At 41.8% G+C, this 21,473-nt stretch overlaps 1 protein-coding gene and 1 long non-coding RNA gene across 2 annotated transcripts in view; one reads left to right on the forward strand and one right to left on the reverse strand.

Annotated features, from left to right (window-relative positions):
- The first annotated feature begins 1,536 nt into the window (after window positions 1–1,536).
- Window positions 1,537–4,355, forward strand: LOC148221752 (uncharacterized). Its single transcript, XR_015807486.1, has 2 exons — window positions 1,537–2,374; window positions 3,630–4,355. It is a non-coding gene; the product is annotated as an uncharacterized LOC148221752 (long non-coding RNA).
- A 6,262-nt stretch (window positions 4,356–10,617) lies between these two features.
- The window catches only part of ELP4 (elongator acetyltransferase complex subunit 4), a 137,636-nt gene continuing 126,780 nt past the window's right edge, over window positions 10,618–21,473 (reverse strand). Inside the window, exon 10 of the mRNA XM_014884565.2 lies at window positions 10,618–11,199. Within this exon, the coding sequence (XP_014740051.2) occupies window positions 11,077–11,199 (123 nt within the window). The 3' untranslated portion in view covers window positions 10,618–11,076. The remainder of the gene's footprint in view (window positions 11,200–21,473) is intronic.

Genomic DNA, 21,473 nt, shown 5'->3' on the forward strand with positions numbered 1-21,473 from the left:
TCATTGTGCTGCAGTTGTTACTCTCGATGCTGTGCTGAAAAAGGGATCTCATGATTAAAAAGCCAGTGTGCGGGGAGTTTTGAGTCAAAGCAAAGGCATCACAAGCAGCCTTTGTAAAGCACAGATACCATCTAGGCTGGTTATGTTTTCCTTTTGGCATATTTGTCACTGCAGATAGCGCTTCACTGGAGGCTTGGGGAGCAGGGCTGCGCTGCTGAGGTGGTTGCAATGCTGCAGATGAGATTAAATGCACGTAAACTCCGAATCCTTTAGGGAAAAAGAACAGCTTCGCTCAAAGCATGACATGATAGTTATTGAAAAGAAGAGCCTAAAGCAAGCAGAAATGAGTTTTGATTTTGATACTGGTCAGTTTTAAGTATATTTGTTATTCCCAGCAGTTTTAATTACTTGGAAGCCATCCATTCACAAATGGAAGCATCAGGTTTTAATTTTTTTAGTAAATATTTTTATCAGACCTGCATGTTTGGTATTTATAAGAAAGGGACAGATTGCATTAAACACCACAATAGGCAGGCTCCTCTCACACAGCTAACTTGATTCCGGGGACAATTAATTACAGGTACAAACCCAGCACTTCTACAGCTAATTATCGTGTTTATACCTACTAATGTAGTTTGTTATGGAAATGCCAACTTCTGCTCAACCAGGAACGGAAAAGAGCTTCCCATCCCTTCCTCTGCCGACAACTTTTTGTGCGCTGGTTGCTGTTTCTGCAGGTGCCGATGCGCGGGCAGAGGCAGCTCCCCATAGCTCTTCCCTGCCCTTCCCGGCTTTCCCCGGCCTTGCAGCTCCACCGCCCGTGGTCCAGCCGCCGGTGGCCTCCATCGTGCTGTCGCCAGCCCTTCCGAAGGCTTTGGGTGGCCAGGCTGCGCCGGGGGCTGCAGCCATGCGACAAAGCCGTGCGTGCGCGGATGGACCCCGAGACCATTCCGGTGACAGCCTGGCTGGCCGCGGCGGACAGGAGACATTTCTGGCTCACTGGCTCCTTATCGTGCCCTATGGAAGGAGGGCGGCGGGGAGAAGTCCCCGGCTGGCTGCACATCGGGAAGGAGCCGGGGCGCTCGGTGCCCTGAGCGCTGCAGCCCCGGAGCCGCTGCCGAGCGCGCCGGGGGCTCTGCGGGCCACGGGCAGCCCCAGCCCAGCCAAGGAGCATCTCCCCGGCTGGCCTGGGGCGTGGAAGCCCCGCTCGCCCGGGCCCAGCCCCGGTGCCGGATCCCGGGCCCGCCCCGCAGCCTGGGAGCGCCGCTGCGAGCGGGCAGGGGGATGATGTGTGCATGGGGGGATGCTGTGTGTGTGTCTGGGGGGATGCTGTGTGCATGGGGGGATGCTGTGTGCATGGGGGGATGCTGTGTGTGTGCATGGGGGGATGCTGTGTGCCTACGGGGGAATGCTGTGTGTGCATGGGGGGATGCTGTGTGTGTGTCTGGGGGGATGCTGTGTGCATGGGGGGATGCTGTGTGTGTGTCTGGGGGATGCTGTGTGCATGGGGGGATGCTGTGTGTGTGTCTGGGGGATGCTGTGTGCATGGGGGGATGCTGTGTGTGTACGTGGGGATGCTGTGTGTGTGAGGGGATGCTGTGTATCTGGGGAGATGTTGTGTGAGTGTCTGAGGCGGGATGTTGTGTATTTGGGGAATGCTGTGTGTCTGGGGGGATGCTGTGTGTCTGGGGGGATACTGTGTGTGTATCTGGGGGATGCTGTGTGTGTGCCTGGGGGGATGCTGTGTGTGTGTCTTGGGGGATGCCGTGTGTCTGGGGCGGGATGCTGAGTGCCTGCGGGGGGACGGGCTGCCTCGCCAGGCACCACAACCACAGCAGCAGTGGGGGACGAAAGTCTACAGCGTGCTCTGAACAGCCTCTAATACCCATTTTCACCACCCCCCCTTTTTTTTTCTTCCAGAGCTGTAATACTTGTGAAGACTGAAATCCGCTGTGATGTATTTGCTCAGTGTAACACAGCAATTTCCAAGGGTCTCCTCTTTTCACCACTGAAATTAGTGGGAGTTTTGCTATTGATTTCAATAGGAATGAGACATTTCTGTGCATTTGGTTAAAATGTATTTCATAATAACACCTTATACTTTATTTATAAGCCCCTCCTAAGGCATTTCACAAATTATAGTCACACAAGAATTGATGTGTGAGTGCTGTCTTAATAACACTGTATTTTGTGTTTCAAATATTGTGTTCTAGATACAATATTTACATTTACAAGTGAAAAGGCTGCTAACCTAACAGTTATTGTTCAGAGCAGACAGATGATGAGCCATACATGCTGATGGCGAAGCACGGGTGACACACGTGTTGGAGCCGCCGAGCACCGAGCGCACACCGCCTTTAATTGCTTTTACAAGGTAAGCGCGGGCCAGCGTGTGCCCTGCCGCAGGAGGCAGGGAGAGCTGCTTTCTCACCCAGGATGGAGCTGGGTGACAGCTGAAAGGGGGTTTCCCCTCTCTTCTTTTTAGCTAGGTTTTTATTTTTAAAGCGAGCAAAATGACCCCGTGGGCTGGTTCACTTTAGGCAGCCGAACACGGGATTTATCTGTGGGGGCAAGATTACAATAGCAGACACCGACCCGGGACTGATAACACATTGCCTCCCCCAGGCTTTCCAGTCATTGGAAGTCCCATTTCATTTGCTTTCAATGGCCAAAGGTGTCCGGCTTTTTTTTTTTTTTTTTAATTGATTTTTCTGGCATTACTAACTAAAATATATTATCTCCCTTTCTCTGGGTAATAGGTACAATTTAGAGTTATGCTAAGGATTAAATTTGTTCCACTTTTCCATGGTAAAAACAGCACTACAAAAACTGAAAATGTGTGGTTCTTTGAAATGTTTGCTTCTTTGGGTTTTTTTCCTCCCCCAGTTCATTTCCATCTGCTTTTGTCCTCAGTTTCAGCAGTTGAGCTTTGTGCCACAGGCAGCTGATAAGGCTCCTCCACTCTGGGAATGGTGTGGGATCTTCTTTTAAAATAACTCTTCTTTGCAGCCCTGTTTGTAACCACAGCGTGACTGGCACTTAGAGACACCAGAAACAACACCCTCCCCAATTAGAACCAGGGGTGTTAATTATGGCTGTGAGGGCAGTCTGTGATGGTCTCGTTCAGAAGAGTGCAGGAACCCCTCAAGCCCTGCACTGCCCACTGGCAGAGCCTTGTTCCTCCCGTTTGGGTGGAAAACAAAGCATGGAATACAGCTCCTTTTGGATTAATGCTGGAGAATGGTGTCAGGGAAGTCTCTCACACACGTAACCATTCAGTATTTCTTTGAGAAAACAGCAGAGGCTGGAGGAACCTGCACGAGATGCAAGGTAGTAAAGATAGTGCAGTTTGGATAGGAGCCAGCTTGGCAAGTTCTTGCTTTAGAGTGTAGCTTAAATTAATTCCTCCCCCAGCATTCTCTTAGATGTGAAGAAAGAAAACCCCAGTGTATCAGCAGACAGGGTAACTTATCCTGAATCGTTCACTATCCTAAGATAGTTTGCAACAGTGATCATGTGGAAGATGAAGGTGTTTTCATGGGGTCTGCAGAAATGAAACCTCAAAGCAATGAAGCCGTTTGATCTGTGTGTTAGTATGTGCTGCTGATGTGTTGTGGATTTCCATGAAGGCTCCATCTGCCAGAACCCCTGCTGCTTCTTTGGAAGGTGGCCCTTTGGAGAGAAGTCTCCAAGAAACCTGCTTTCCTTCACGTTTTGCTATGAACCTCTGATAACTACGTTTTAGCACACTGAGAATTTCAGGGCCTTCTGTGCTGCTCCCTTTCCCCATCCTGGTTCTATCCGTGGTGAAAGGAAAATGTGTGTCTGATGCTGGTGGGCTGTGTGCTGGAGCTGCTTTGCCCCCACAGAGGACCATGATACTGCTCCTGCTGGGCTGGTAGAGGTCTCTGGTGCTGGAGCCTCACTGCCTACATGGAACTGTAGGTGGGTCAGATGGTGAGCAGAGGGTTTGTGAGTGGCCCAGGAGGATCCTTGTTACCTGACAGGAGCTGTAAGTCACCAGGAATCCTTCAGCAGAGGTTGCAATTGCCTGCAGGCTCCTGACAGACCTCACGTACTCTCTGGCAGCTAAAATTGGTGAGGGTTGCAAATTGCAGCTCTTCCTCTCCTGGGACATTCAAGCTTTTCCAGCTGCACCAGAGAAGTTTGTAGATTCACAGATAACCTCCTTCAGGTCAGGCCTACACCAATGGATTTCAAGAAGTTTATGAACAGTTATTCCACAGAAATTACCTACAGGGTAACAGAAGGGCTCTGATTTAATGGAACAGCAGATAAACATGTTCATCTTGTTACAATAAATATGTTAATTTATAATGAGTGAAGAAAATCTATATATCTCTCTGTAACTGTTTATGTTTTACCCTGTAGATTTTACCTGGCAAAGTTGGATTCATATTCTGTATTCTACAGCTTTGTGTTTCAAATACTGCAGGGGAGGGTTTATTTATTTTTAAAACTCTCCCTGTCAACTGGATTAAGTAAAAACCCCGCCATTTAAATTTTATAATTTTTTTTTTGCTTTTAAAGAACCAAGTTGTCCACTTTGATTTCTCTGAATTTAAGTCAATAGTGCTACTTTGCCAAGTACATATTCAAGACCTTCAATTCTTATTTAAGCTAAGTTTTTGTTGGTTCTGATGATTTTCTCAGTTACCATTCAATTGCTCTGCATGAACTGCTGTTGGTTTACACCTGTTTGGGCTAGGATATATTTAAAACTTCATTGAGACTGAATAACTCCCCTGAAGTACTTGTGTCTCCATCCACTCTGCCTGTGCTTCTGACCCCTTTCCCTTTGTTTTGCTGGGACAAGCTCTATTTGCTTGTCTAAGCTAGAGAATCAATAATGATGTTTGAAGCTCCTCAGCCAGGAACCTTGGCTGAGTTGGTGTGAACCCCCTGGTTCTGGGGTGGCTCCTGGGAAGACTCCCACACAATCTCCCCCCAGATGGACTCACTGCTCCACTGGCTCCACGAGTGTGCTGTCAAAATCCTTCTCGTGCTGTCAAAATCCTCGCTCAAGTAATCTTCCAAAATTGCTGAACTATCCTGGACATAGGCTGGGAAGAACCATAAATGGAAATTTCATCATGCTGGAGAATTCTTCCAAATGCTTTCCTCTCTCTGTCACTCCCAATCTGGTCTTGGCTGAGTTGTTTTATTTATGAGTGCTGTGCCCTGCTCTGGGCTCCTCGGTACAAGAGAGACAAGGAGCTCCTGCAGCAGATCCAGGGCACAACAACAGAGATGATGAAGGGGCTGGAGCAGCTCTGCATGGACTGAGGGAGCTGGCTCTGCTCAGCTCCAGAAGAGATGACTGAGAGGGGACCCTGCCAGTGCCTGCCAGCATTTGAAGGGAGGAGTTTTCCACGGTGCCAAACAAGAGCACACGAGGCAATGGGCAGAAGTTGATGCACAGGAAACTCCACCTGAACAGAGGGAAGAATTTCCTTCCCACATGGGTGATGAAGCACTGGAACAGATTGCCCAGAGAGGCTGTGGATTGCCTCACTGAGATATTCCAGACCCTTCTGGACACAATCCTGGGCTGTGTGCTCTGGGATGGCCCTGCTGGAGCAGGAGGCTGGAGCTGTGGTCCCTTCCAGCCTGCCCCACCCTGTGTTTCTGTGATTAGCTCACCTTTCCCAAGTGCAAGGCCACGCTGGTGGCAGGAGTTTCACTGCACAGATGGATAGCTGAGATACCTCTGTGTCTGACAAGTTCCTCTGCTGGATCCCTGGAGATGTTGAATGTGCCCAGAAAGGAAAGGGATGCACTAAAACTTCCCTGGTCAGGAATGAAGTGCTGCAGCTGCAGTTTCCAGCTGTGGCTGTGAGCTGGAGACAGTGAAGCTAGAACTGGTGTCAAGCCCTGCTAGAATGATCCCTATCCTACTGATTTAAGACAGGCCAGGAAGCCAAATTTGTTTTGTAGTCATGCAAGTTCCAGGCCAAGAATGATGCCCTGCACAAACAGTCCTGGCCTATGAGTAGCAGCTCTGACTTACTTTGCATTAAATAAATGCATTCTAAGAACTGCTGAAAATTTCCACTCGAGCAATATATTTTAAACAGGTTTACAGCTTTCTCCACACAATAAACTAGCTCAAAATATGGGCACTGAAAACTACTTGATTTCATACCTAAATCTTCACCCTTTCTGTTCTTCTCTAAGTCCAGCCCCGTGAAATTCCAGCAAGAGATTTCTTTAGTGCATCTGCTTCAGCCTGGCTTCAAAAGAAGTATCTGAAAGTGCACCAAAATTCCCCCATTTCAAGACTTTTAAGAGAAATCCCTCTGACACTCTAAGTGCTGAGAACATTCTGAGGGTATGAACATTCAGACTCAAACTCTGCCAGCATAAAGACTTTTTTTTTAAAAAACAATCTTGCTATATTTCGGGTTTTACATTTATTTTCAATTCCAGAAGACATTAAAATACATTCTTTGAATATATATAGGAATGTGCAGTTAAAACTTCTCTAAATCTGCTAAATTGTAAAAGATCCTCTGGACCTTACCCTACCAGGCTGCTCCAGGTCTAAACTATCACTGACTTCTCTGGAAGACTTTTCAGATTAAGTTCTGCAGGTCCAGAAAATCCTCATGCAATAAAATGCTGAAAACATAAAAATGTCTTTGTTTTAAAATGAACAGGATGTCTATAAATTAGTTGGATGTGCCTGATAACTTACAAAATTGTTTAAAGGCAGAGTTTAAATAAGCAGCCAAGTTTTCAGCAGATGCTTCAGGATGCCTGACACCCAACAGTCCTGAAAGATCCATCTACTCAGATGCTGAAATACAGGGTTTTTCTTTTCTTTTCTTTTCTTTTCTTTTCTTTTCTTTTCTTTTCTTTTCTTTTCTTTTCTTTTCTTTTCTTTTCTTTTCTTTTCTTTTCTTTTCTTTTCTTTTCTTTTCTTTTCTTTTCTTTTCTTTTCTTTTTTTCTTTTCTTTTTTTTTTTTTTTTTTTTTTTTTTTTTGGGGGGTGGGGGGGAGTGAAGAAAAAGAGTCTAACATTTGCCCATATTACATAGAACCTAAAAAAACCCCAGTGGTGGAATTTTTGTTTTCTTAGTGAGATCCTTTTTTTCCTAAGATGAAGAGGATTCACTTTCATTCTTTTCCTCCATGCAGGTACATTTATTATTGAATAAACATTATCATGTTCTCAGTGTGATTAAAAAAAGAAATGTAGGCAGGTCTTGCACTCTTGTAGCTCACAAGAGAAAACAGAAATCCCAAGAGATGGCATGGGGGATAGGACCTGCTTCCATCATCTCTAAAAGGCATAAAAGCACTTTTTTCCTATTTCTGTTGTGCTCTGTAGTTATGATGTTTCTCCAGCACAGGCAAAAGAAGAAGAACACTTTAACTAAATTTCTAATACATGATCCTGGAGAAATACTTGTTTAATAATTGTGGGTGTGTGTGTGTTTGAGTTTAGTTCTTGTAATACATCCACATTTTTAATGGGATGTGTTACAACCTTGTGGTTTCAGAGAAACTCGATTAGCAGCTCACCTTCCAATACTGGCATGGTGTAAGATTATTTTAAGTTAGGCTTTTGCACTCTCCCAAAAGCTGCGTTTGGAACAGCATCACTACTTACTATTAAATTTAAATATTAAACCAGTTGTGTTCTACCACAGATATCAAATGGGGAGTAGCTGAATGCCCATTTCCAGATGCTTGTAGCTACTGTTACAGAAAATTGAATTCAGCTGCACCCTGGAAATTGCTTTTGAAATGTCTTTACAAACAGAGAAAAAGACTTAGCTACAATAATATTCTTCTCATGTTCCAAATACTTATATTTTGAAAACCTCAACACAACAGAAATTATATAAAGAATTCTTATTTGACATATTAAAGGCACAACGTTTTAAATTTCATTACTGCTTTCTTGACTGTGTGTCACAATTTCTGTAAAGATCAGGTTCTTGTGCTGAATTGGGAATGTCTTCACTGGGATGAATCTATTGTTTCCCTGCTGAGTTTGGTGGTTTCAGTTTGTAGCCTGCTAAAAAGTAGGAAGTTCTGCTTGAAAAATTGCAATAAACAAAACCCTCTCATTCTGCAATGTCTGTGGAGAGGAGCCCTTGAGCAGCAGCGAGGATGGCACAGACTTTCCATCCAAGCCAGCAAAAGGAGCTGGTAGCACATTGCCACAGCCTGTCAGAGGAGGCTGTGCCCATTCCTCGATTACCTGAGCTGCTCCCCTTAGTCAAATATTTGCCTTGAAGCCAAGGGAAGACAGAACTGAAAAAGGAGAATTTGTACACAGGAGCTTGACAGGCACAGAGTGGCTGTGGGGAAAAGGCACAGAAAATCACAAGGTAAACATTTCTCTGGACTCCCAAGTCAAACCTGCTGTTGGTGCAAGGACTGAAATCTGCACTTTATCCACACCTTATCCATGCTGTATCTGTATTTTACCTACCCTCTATCCACACTGTATCTGTATTTTATCCATACTCTATCTGCATTTTACCTACCCTCTATCCACACTGTATCTGTATTTTACCTACCCTCTATCCACGCTGTATCTGCATTTTACCTACCCTCTGTCCACCCCACACCCACCTCCACCTGCCCTCTCTGCACCTGCTCTCAGGTAGCACATCCAGAGCTCTGTCTCACCCATCAGCTGGCTGGATCAGCCAAGTCACTGTCACACACAGTTGTAACTGAAAGGAGATTTTGGAAGAAGAGAAATTTTGCTCCACGTTTACCTTAGGTAAACAACACTGTACAATCTGCATTCTCTAACACTTACTTTACAAAGCACGTTTAGTGACTTGGAAAAAAAAACCCCAAACGAATGCAGATGTGTAGGAGGAGCTCCTTTTATTACTCAAAATGTTTGCCAGCTTTAATATCAGCCTGCTGAAGTTTTGTAAAGGGAAGCCTCACAGATGCACAGGGCACACACGTGGGATGCACCTGCTGCCAACAATTCCCAGGTAATATCTTAACTAGAAATAAGACTGTGACTTTCATGATATTTCCTCCTCTGTATGTTAAGTCAATGACCTATTTAAATGTGTTGGCAGCAATTTACATGTCTTGTGATTTTATATTTCACAAAGAAATAGTGTGTTTTGTGTTATTTACATTAAAAAGACATACTATGTAAAACTTCACCTTTGTTAAAAATCACTTTATCCTAAGTATTTAAATTATTTCATGCTCTCAAAAGGCACAATTATGTATCTAATGAGAACTTCCATTCAGTGTTACACATAACACAAAAAGAGAAAAAATGTTTGAGACAGCAATGATAATATTTTAAATATGTTGGCATAGGAAAGTAGATGTCTTTTTTCTTCACTAAACTGACAGTTCAGTTCTGAAACTTTATTTTGAAAAGATTTTAAAAGGATTTGTGTCTTTAGAAATAAAAAATATAACAGGCCTATCTAAAAAATATAGAAGAGAAAACCTGATTGTTACTACTAATGAAATAGCTGATGACAAAATAGTAGTCTTTTTGATTTTGTTCACAAAAAATAAACTGGTAGTGACAGGATATGATGGATAGATTTGACATCCTGGCAAATCACTGTCATTGATTCAATTATTCTAATTCAGAATAAAAGCTGTATACAGTATGTGTTTATGCTACAGTGGAGTTTTTTAAGTGATTGACATTCATCATATTAGTTAGACAGTTTTAAAAGCTATGTCTTTGTTTTACACAGTGTTGTCAAGAAAAAAAATAAAGTAGAACCTGGATTGCAGGAAAAAAAATAAAAAAGCAAACCACTTCCCCAAGTCTTCCTTCCAAACCCATCAAAATATGTTACCATTATTGCATCCTATTAACACGTTCTTTGAAGACTCAATTTCACTCCAGCCATGTAATACACTATTATAAAGACTAAATTTTGAAACTGTAATGCAATCTTACAGCTGGGTGGCTTGGAAGTTCTGCAGAGAAGAAGATATTACCTTTCAAAATGGAAGTCAGCCTCAGAAGAAAGAAATGCAAACCACTTTAATTCCCAGGTCAGCTTTGCTTCACTGTTCCTTTGTTTGATGAGAGAGACACAGGGATACAAACAGAACAGCTCTAAGTTCACAAATTGTATATCTGAGGGTACAAAAGCCTGAATTATTGTGTATTCTGCCCTGCCTTAGACCAGCTCGCTGTGAATCCTTCCCCGAGCTCAAATGCACTCTTCTGCTTTCCCAGCATTAATGTGGCTGTCGGTTTGAATTTCAATCTTGAATTATGCCTGTTGACATAATTTCATAGTGCTGACTTCAATTGTTTAGGATTACTGTTTTGAACTGCACAAGGAAATCAATTCTTTCCTCTCTGGTTAGGAAATTCCATTCAAGTGCATTTTAATGCATGTAGTAAGCCATAAGGCAAAGTAATTATCTATAATATATTCTGATTTAACCCCCCCATCCTCAATTACTGGCATATTAAAATAAAAACTATCTTATATATTACAAATTTATTATTACATATTTAATAAAATAATGTAGAGATTGTCTGAAATTTAAGAATGGTATTTCAATTACAGAAATGGATGTTTTTAGAAGTGTGTAGTTTGCTGTTTGAATAACACATGACAACGAATTGCTTAGTTCCATTCCTTTATTTCAATAAACTCATTATTTGTACAAAATATTATATGTGAGTATATAAAAAATTATTCTGGAAAAAATATCCTTTTATTTTTAACGTAAAAAAAAAAAATAGAAATGAAAGGGTAATTGCAATTTTTGTATTTTAAGGAAAGGAACAAGATACAACCTGTTTCCAATGGAGCAGAACAATGGCAGGACCCAACATAACAGAAAAGCAAAATCCAAACAAGACCAAAATAAGTACAAAGAAACCAAACACACACACACACGCACAGACACACACACACACAGGGAAAAAAAAAAAAAAAAAAAAAAGGCATCATATGACAACATGTATTTTTAAAGACTGCTGGGTCCAATCATTAAGAAAAACATTTCTAGAAGTCATTAGCAGTGGTAATGAGAGTGTCCCGGGGATGTGAGGGGAGCTGCTGAGTGAGGAGGGATCTCAGAAGTCCAGGTGCCCCCGGCCCCCGGCACATCCCGAGCTCAGCGCTCGGGCGCGTCCTGCCAGCTCCGGTTTGCTCGCGCTGCTCTCCGTGTCTGACAAGGCTGGAGGCAAATGCAGCCGCTGTGGAAGGAGATTTTCAGGAGGGAGAGGCACGGAGAGAGAGGGAGAGAGGGGGAAAAACATGGAGAGAGAGAAAAAAAAAAAGCAGGAGAATTGATTTTGCAGAGCGTATTTGGAAATGCAGTCTTTTCCCTGACTGAGCCGTGTGTACTCACACAAATAAAGCCCTTCCCAGACACTCTTCCAGGCTGACCTGGCCACACTTTTGTGTGTTTGCAATATATTGGATTCTGTAAATTGGAACAGATCTTTTCCTTATGAAAATTTTCTGAACAAAATACAAATTTGCTCAAGGTATTTAATTATATCTAAAGGAATTTTCCCTTTAAAAACCAGTGTTTCATCTGCACATCAACCTGTACATCAAATGATTTGATTTCTATAGCACTGCAGCGTAAGTATGGTTTTATTTTAAATATGCACACACGGGGACAAGAGTCTGAAAATAAATTATATGATGGTCAGAATATGAAAAGGGCTCACCCTGGTTTCACACTATTCTGTTACATGTTTCCTCTTCATATTCTACTGATAGTGGCTAATAAAACCAAGCAGTGACAGTAGTTGCATTTGTATAAGGCAATCATATATGTTAATCAAAGCCTGCCCTCCCCAGTGAGTTGTAGGAACATTAAATCCAGTTTACAGATGGGGAAACAGAGACAGAGGTTACATGGCTGCCCACAAGCACATGGTCCTTGCACAATAAACCTTGTTTTCCAACTATGACAAAAATATTTCCACCCTCCCTCTGAGAGTCCTTTACACTGGAGATATATAAAAAACATGACATTACCATTTAGCTTTTGTAAAGTAAGGTGAAAATTAATGTAAAACTGAGGCTTTACTTGCCTAATTACTGGCTTGCTTTTGGACACAGTGAGGCACTGGAAGCTGGTCAGATGAGACAGCTGAGCATCTTCTGCACAGTGCAATAATTTATGAAACTGGTATCATGGAAGAAGCATATTTCTTGAAAGATTTAGTAGGCAAAGGCTAAACTGGGTGGTTCTTTTAAAATGCACACACTTCTGAAGGGAACAGAACAGTAATGGCTGCAAAACTCTATTAGTGGCAGTGTGGACTATCCCTATTCTCAGCTTTTGCTACATTTTTGCTTTTATCACATGTAAACACAGCTTCCTTTTCTTCAATACTTTTGGAACCTCTGTATCATAAGAATTTGATTGAAAAGCACAAGAAATCTCTGAATTTACAGTGAGCTGACTGTTGAATTCCTTGCTGGTTCTGAGATTGTGCAGCTGGGTGTGACTTGAGAGATGTTCCCAAGGGCTTCCCACCACTGGCCACTCCTGGCTCTGGGCAGCACTGGGAGAAGAATTGTGTTGTTATTTTCTCCAAGGGAAAGAAATGCACAAAGTAATGCATAAGGAGCAGGAAAGCCCGTGCCCAGGGTGAGATGCCCCAATGCTGAAACAGGAGAAAGGTGTGTATTTATTGACAGCATTTTGCCTGTGAAGCACAACCCACACATCAACCCCCAGTCGTTGTAAATGCCCACAGGAACTCTGCAGCTCTGACATTTCACTGCTTTAAACCAGTGCTGTGGCAGAGCATCCTTCACTCACAGCTCTGCCCTGATACAAGGGAGGTTAAGCCTGGCTGTGGCTGGGGACAGCAGCCCATGATGCCTCAGTTCTGCCTCAGTTCTGCCTCAACACAAGACAAACAGGGCACCAGCCTTTCTTCCCTGGCTGCTGAGCAAAATGTTTGCTGGGAAGAGCCAATGTACAACTGGGATTGCGTGGGAGGGGCTGCAACCACTGAAAAGCAGAGGAGAAGGAGAAGCTGGGAAGTACAGGGCAGCACTTGGCAGATCCTTCCATCACATCTTCTTCCTAAAACAGTGCACAGTGCTTTGCTGGCAGGGCCATGTGGGAGGTGGAGAGACAAGTGAAGCAATCCAACCTTCTCCCACTCCCTGCTGGCATCTCTGTGCCCTCACCAGGAGCAGGAGAGGCTTCCTCTAGGGAACACACAGCTCCACTGCCTCCCTCCTGCAATTACTGACCCTCTGGCAGCTCTGCCAAATGGATTCTGAGCAGGGTGGTGAAGAGCAAACAGAACCAAGACTCAGCAAACTCATCTTACTGCCCAAGTCTCACAGACAGGGAACAGTGCAAACCCTGCCACACTGCCCTGGATGTAAAAGTGTGGTCAGAAAACAAAAAAATCTTTTATGTCAGTGCTGTGTTCATTTGCTAATATTTATTCTAAACAGAAAATAGACAGAAGAATGTCTATAAATTTGCAAAGATTTAGATAGGAAAAGCAAAAAATTAAAGATCCTTAGATTGGAAGTGAATTAGGCTTTTACAGATGTATTTGTTAGGATACAGAATTTCATGATACAGGCATACACTCTCCTTCCCCATCTTCTTCAGTGAAGATGCACAGTGCTCATTTAGTGACTGGCTATTCCTTTAGTGACTGGCTATTCAGTATTTTATTTTCTTGTCACTGTTTACTCTGAACTTTTCTGACATATTTATTGTACACTATTCAAACCTTGTTCTGAAGACAGAATGGCTTTTCAATAGCACATGTCAGTATATAGCACTTGAATGCTTTACAAATACCAACTGTGTTATTTTCCTAATATTCTTGTGAAAGAAGGCAGCAAAGTTACCTCCATTTTAGAGACAGGGAATTGAAGCACATAAAACACATAGCAAACCATATCTACTAATTTCAGAAACAGAATCTGAGGCAGTTAGGACTTGCTTTTCCAGAATATTTAGCATTTTACAGAATTTCACATGTTAAAATGCTCACTTCATTTGCAGCTGAGTGCTTTGTATTTCTTTAAGAAGCCCCAAGTCAGGCACTCAGAAAGCAAGAGACACAAAGTAAAAGTATTGAAACAAAAATGCTGTGTTGAAGCAACATGATCACACAGAAGCTCAGTGGTATTGGCAGAGACACACATCATATCTTCCATTCTAAATCATGAGACCATTCCTCCTGCAATGCTTTCCTCTACAATCCCAACTTTCAAACATGATAAAAAAAATTGCTAATTCTCCAGGAAGCACATTTCACTGCATTTACCACATTCATCCTTAGATCAGATGTATTCTGAACAACAAACCACACCAGAGTCCTTTGAAAACAGCTGAGTATTATCCTGTCATTAAGATCTGAATCACTGGACACACACATGGTCCCTGTGAACAAAGCCTGCACAGGTATTTAAAAATATAATTCCTTACATTTTCTGTGTGGAGAAATTTTCTGTGTGCCCATATACCGGGCTGAAAATATTAATCCTAATAAATATTTTAACACAATTAAAAAATATTCTAAATCTTAAGCCACAAACAAACAGGAAATTCATTGCATGTCATTATACAGGTTAAGCAACTGGCCTTTATTTTTGGCACCAACAGGGACATTGTGGTCATTGGACTAAGGCAGTAAATGATAGCATGAACAGGCTGTGATCTTTCTGGAACACCAGCACCACAGAACACACATTTTCACAGATATTTGCTGACCACAGAGAAACAATCACATTTAAAGTCCCAGTTAAGCACAAAATGTTTTCTGGTGCTCAGACTTTTCTGCTGTTTCTAGGCTCTGACCTCCATCCCTTCCATGCTCTCTTTCTCTGATCACTCTGGTAGCAATCAGGATGATTTTGCTCATGTTGGCAATCCCAACCCTTGTCCAGCCCTTCCATCCCACAACTGCTTTTCATGACAAAAATATCTATTCTCTGGATCTCTGCAGTCCCCATTCTCAGCTTTCTGCATCCAAACTCCTCATTCTTGTCCCTGACAGTCCTGTATTTCCTTTGCCTCTCTTTCCATCTCATGCTCCTGCTCCTAAAGCCTAGGTTCAAATTCAGCACCAGGCTACTCTTCCTTGCCCCCTGGGCTCCTCATCCCCTGGTTTGCTCCCTTCCTCCTCCTCCTCCTCCTCCTCCTCCTCCTCTGAGCATTCTTGACCTGCCCTCCTTTCCCCTTCCTGCCCTCTCCCCAGCCCAGCCTGGGCACAGGCAGTGGCTCCCCTGGTCCTAAGAGCAGAGAAATGCCTGGGGAAGAGCCAAGCTGAATGCACTGAGTGTGCCAAAGAGGTTGGTTTCCACAGGACAGCAAAAACCCATCCCTGGCATAAATGCTAGACAAAAAAATTGTTTTAAATAATTTAACATTTTCACTGAAATATTCCAGAAACACAAAACTTTCTGTAGCCAAGAGCAAGCTGGCAGGGCAACAGAATTTTAAGGCAAAATGGTCATAATGTGGCAAAAGTAAACATGCAAGTGAAAATAGGATCCTATAACTTGGATAACTTGGGATAACTTCTTAAAAATGCATCAATGGGAGGTAAAGTTTATCAGTAAAAAACGAGGGAATGCTGGAGTAAACTTCCTTTGTGCAAAGTTAATTGTGTATCTGCGTTATTACAGTGTGTTTAATTACATGATCACACAATGTTTTCACCCACAGACGCTGTCAGGAAGGTTTAAACTCGGGATCTGCAGAATCAGACTCAATTTTCACTCCCTGGCTGAAGAAAGAACTGGTTCTGGAAGAAGGATATTATGGAACAGGGCAGAGCTGGGGAAGGGGCTTGGTGTGAGCTGTGGTCTCTGCTTTGGGCAGGAAGGCTTTGCAGGGTAGGAACAATTACACTGAACCCAGCTAAGCACACAGCTTTAGGGCATGCATTAGGAAAGGAAAACAGTTTAGACAAAACTTATTACATACTTTGTGTCTGCTCCTCCCTCTGCCTGAAGAAAACTTCTAATTACTTTATTTGTTCTCAATGGGGGGGAAAAAAAAAGGCAGAGGTGGAAGATGAGATGATGTAAAAGGACAGCTCAGAAGGGACACAGAGCAATCAGTGAGTCCAGTCCCAGCACAGAGGACCAAATATTCTCTGAAGGATTTCTGGGGTGTAAAGATTTAACATCATGGCTATTCCAGGAACTTCAAGTGGGCTGCTATGTTTGGTTGGGGTCAATTTATGTTTTAAAATCCTACTATAAAAATACTTGCAAGTGCTTTTGCCAGTGTATCTTACTGTATCAAGGGGATTGTTTTAGAGAGGGCTGCAAAAATCCCATATTCTGTAAAATAATTTAAGCAATAAAGAATACAACATTTTTAGCAACAATGTGATAAACAGATATACGTATATTGGCACAAATTTAAACCCAAGTAATTCTGTACATTACTCCAAAATAATTATTATATTTTCATACTTATTTTAAGTGTAATACTGTAGCAAAAAAATACATAACAACATGAGTGTTGCCAAATCACAGAATCTCATTAAAAATGAGATGATAGTTTGTTCTTAATTTGATTAATATTAAAGTAATTTCACTGAAGTCAACCTTTTGATTCTGTTAACAGTTACATGAAGCTTTAACAACTGGGCCCAAACTTTCCAAAAATCTTTACCATTCATTTATTTGGATCTTTCACCAAAAAACAAACAAAAAAAAAAAAGCTTATTAGTCTCCTATGGTTGCAGCCCTGCCTTGGGGCAGGGAGATGGGTTAATGACCTCTCCAGATCCTTTCTACTTCCATTTGCTACAACTCCATGAAGACTGAAGTCACCAAAGCCGAAGGGATTTGGTTTAGGGGGAAGAGGGGGGTGGGGAGAAGAATTTTAGGAATGCTGGGAAAATGAAAGATGCACACTCTGAGTTGGGGAGCTTTACATCCCACTTACTTCCCTTTGAAGCACAACTCTCCCCATTCCATAAAGCCCCACAAGACAGAATGGGAACAGACTGGAAAAAGTTCCTGTTCCTTCTTCCTCTTGCTTATGCTGCCCACAATCCACCACTTGCATGATTTTCCCTTTTATGTCTTTTTATTATCACCTAACTTTTAATTACCAGTAGTAATTTTTACCTTTGGGATTAATATAAACACGAAGATGCCCAGGTACAAAACTAAATTTCTTCTAGAGAGAAAGGTTTTTCTCAAATATTTGACATGGAGGTTACTGCAAGTTTTGGCTTCTTCTCTTGCCAAGCTCACCAGTGGAGGGGCACCAGATATCTGCATTCTGATGAAATTAATTCTCTTTTATAGGATATGTAGTTTACTGGAGGTGACATATCACTTAAATTGACATAACTTTGTAATTATAATATCCTAATGAAAATATACAAAAATGTTATTGCTGCCATACAGTAATAAAACTTCTGAGTTAATAGAAGTTCACTTCTCAATGACTAAACAATAAGCATTTGGTCACTGAAGACATTATTAGCTCTCTCAGCAAGGAACAGAAAAGTCATTCCAACCGGCCTCGACCTGTGTCAGGCAGAAATCCCATGGTTGTTGTGAAATTTGGGTCACAAATAATGAAGGGGTCTCACAATCAACAATATTTACCTTGTGGAGAGAATGGAGCCAAACTATTCTCTCATAGCTGCATTTCAGTCTTACACAAACTCTTCTTAAACCATTCACTATGAATCTTTTAAGTTCCTGTTCATGCTACAGTTTGCTCAGTACTTTAACAAATTCAGGAGATCAAACAGTTGGTTACTATTATTCTGTATAATGGACATGAACTCAGTTTCTTCTTGTTCTGCTACATTCATCAATACTACCTCATTTTAGATCACAGGAATAGACACATTTTCTAAACTGGTCATAAAGAACAAAAGACTTGACTTTTAAAAAGAGCATGCTAAAATTTTTTACATTTCAGGTAACTGGCTTATAAGAAACTACAACTATATCAACTCATGTTAAAATGATTACATCTACCATATGCACGTCCTATTTATTTATTTATTTATTTTTTAAAGTTGAAGCACAACCCAAGCATCATGATGTTAACTCTTGCTAACACCAGGTGTTGGGAGAAGGCTTCCAATAAAAATAACTGAGAAATAAACTTCTACCTATACAAGTCTGTCTGCTAAAGGATAGAGAGAATATCTGAACACAATTCTAAAACTCTTATTTGTCTTTGTTAAAATAATGTAAAATAAAACCAGGGCAATTCTCACTTTCACCTCATTTACAGAACACTGATGTTTTATTGTGGGTTTCCAACAGTACCAACAGATTATTTAAACTGAATTTTTAAGGACACGTGGCAAAATTAAGAACCATTAATAAACCTACCCCCTTTTATGACAGATTTTGCAATAATCCATTTTACATTTCAGAACACCGTGCTTTTCAGTGTATCTGCTTTACAGGAGGGACATGATAATATCCAGGAGAATTCACTTCAAATTCTGCTGATTTGTTCGGATGTGCCACATGGTGCTGTTTCTGTTTTCTGACCAGAAATCTGGATTCCTTAATCTGAATTCAAAGCTTACTTTTATAACTCTGGCTGTTCAGAGGTATTTGCTTGTACCAATACAATTCAATTCTGTACATGTTTGTGTAAAATGAACCCCTGGGCTATTTTGGAGGGCTGAAGAAGTTCCATTCCAGACTGAGCAGAGATGGGTGGGTTTATGGATGTGCAGCTCCAGTCATTATTTGCAGTGACAGGAAAGGAAAGTACAGTTGTCCAGACAAACTCATTCCAAAGAAAAATTCCAGCATGTGGATTTGTTCCATGCAAAGGGACTCAAGTGAAAGATAAAAATACCAGGAAGATTTGCCTTGCTCACACCTGAGAATTGCCAGTGTTTGGCACCATGAGATGCCCTTAATCACACATGCAAGGAACAGAGCCTCTCTCTGTTCTAGCTGTAGTCTCTGGACAATGAAGAAATTCCCTGCTTTATAAAAAGGGCTGGATCCATCAGTAATGGCTACAGGCTGCCCAAGGACTGCAGGTGTTCAGCTGCTGGTCTGTCCAAAATTCAGAGAAACCTGTGGCAATCTTACAAGCAGAACTGGATAAATACTTACATAGCACACTACAGTAATACTGACACAGCTCTTGTCAGGCACAAATTGAAAGACTGTCTCTGTCTTGAAGAGTTTATGGTCTGAATACACAAAATGGGTAAAAAGGAAAAAGACAAAATATCAAGGCAGAAAGAAAAATGTCATGATATATAAATACCACATTAATGCCAAAGCTTTTCTTTTCCCCTTCTAACTGAAAAGTAATGTTTAGAAAGGTGAGTGAAAGAGAACAGCCATAGGGAAAGAAACTAAATGAGGCCAGGAAGAGATATATTAACCTAGGCATGTTATAGTTGAGATTGGAATCTATTGTCTAAATCCTGAAGGAAAATATTGTTCTAAATTCAAGCAGTAGTTGATGAGTCTGATGTTATAATCTGTGTCCAAAGCAAGGACATTTCTCCTGTGGCTCTGTTCTTTTTGCTGAGTATCTCCTCCCCGAGCTTACGTAAGAGGAGTGTGGGCCCCATGATGTAAGTCTGAGTAATTCCAGGCTCTCAGGACAGCCCGGGTGGATGCTGATGTTAATGTCACATTCTGTTCCCTGACGGATTCATTCAACCTAATTGCAGCTGTCTACAAGTCAGCCATCCAGTCTAACCTACATGATGTACTCAGAGTGGGATGAGTCCTCCTTGCAAGTGCTTGTCCATATCTGCTGATGATTCAGGAAACCTGAGTGATTAGCTTAAACCAAATTCTTCATTTGGAGTCTAAAAGGTCAAGGGGAGGAATTCAGTCCTACAGCTCTATGAAGCTTCTCCTTGAATCAGTGCCTGCACTGTGTCTGCTCCTTCTCTGAATGACACTGCAACATGTCACAGAGTACAGATTTCATATCACACCACAGATGGTTCACTGGAAATGCTCCAGAGCTGCTGGTGATGCCCACGATGCTCTACAACAACTTGAGTTTCTCTACTGGGAAGCTTGAGAAGTGTTCAGGCACTGTGTGTCCAAACAAAAGCTGTGCATGTGAGGAGGAGCAGGGAGTGACAGCAATCAGAGCAGAAGCATATGTTCCAGGATTGCAGTGTTACTGTCACCCTCTAAAATTTCAGCTAAATTGAAAACCTAAACAAATATTTGAGTTTGCATCCAAAACGATCTGGTAAAGTTCACTGTAATTTACCAGGCTTCTGTCTCAGTTGCTGTCACATTTCAGAAAACTCATTAATACCCTCCTTTAAAACCCATTACTGAGGATGTGCAACTGCACCAAATAACTGATAAACAAAATAACTGATAAAATCTATTTTGCCTCTTGATAAAATTGTCCAAATAGATTTTAACACTTCACAGAAAGATTCTGCTCCAAGACAGGTAACTCACACTGCCAAGTCTCCATTACAAGTGCATTTCAATGATGGTTTGCCAACTCAAAAAGTAAATGTTAGCTGGGGGTGTGTGTGTTATTGTTATATACTGGGAACAGCCCTGTACTGTGTATTTACTTTTTAAAGCCAGCTGGAATAAAAAACTTTCCACTGCCAGGCAGCTCAGCCTGGCTGTGAAGTTTTCTGGGTCTCAGGGCTGGAGCACACAGAGCCCACAGGGAAGATTCCCTGTCCCTGATCCACAGCCCAGCCATCCCTCCTGCACACACGAGGGCTTCAGAACAGGGAAGTGCCTCAACTTGGTGCACAAACAAACATATTACAATTATCACATTTGTAAAGCTTCAGGGATAGGAACAATTTAATAGCTTTTTGAAGCAGACTAATTTTCTGGAGCTTCTTATCCTTTAATTTTTTTTTTCATTTTATTTTGCTTTTCATGCATGGACAAGCTCTTCTTTGCCACAGGTATTTTTTGGATCTGCTTTGCAGGATTATTATGTGTGGAGGAACACAAATCATTCAATCACTTTAAAACTGTGAGAGAAGTGAAAAAGGGCTATGTGAGTGCAAACTAGTGCTACTAACCTCTGTTAAAAGCAAGCATCATTTAGATAGATAAATGTATTGCTGGTTTACAAAACTCTGCACATTTACAAACCAGGGCAGCTAAAGAGATGAGCAATTTATTTTTACAGAAATGCCATTGGAGACACTTCATGCTAAGGCAAAAAGCAGGCCAGAAGAGGAAAAAAAATGGTATTTCTGCTATCATTGTCTTCTCACCCTGAAACTGGCACTGAAGTATGTTCAGTTCCTGTGACTGCCAGGTAAGGATGCAGCCATTACATAATTCATATTTTAATATCCTTCAGCACTAATCCCGTGTGACTCAGGGCTACACTTTAAACCTGGGTAACAGAGCCTTTTGTAACTTCCAAATAATCTTTAGACGTCAGAAATCCCTGAAGTGTAATTTGATATCTGCAATATTGGCTCAACCTGTTTTGAAAACTCATGATGGCATATTTTTATTCAGTGATTAATATTATTTATTAAAA

Source organism: Sturnus vulgaris, chromosome 18, assembly GCF_052056855.1.
Source record: "Sturnus vulgaris isolate bStuVul1 chromosome 18, bStuVul1.hap1, whole genome shotgun sequence".
Taxonomy (NCBI): Eukaryota; Metazoa; Chordata; class Aves; order Passeriformes; family Sturnidae; genus Sturnus; species Sturnus vulgaris.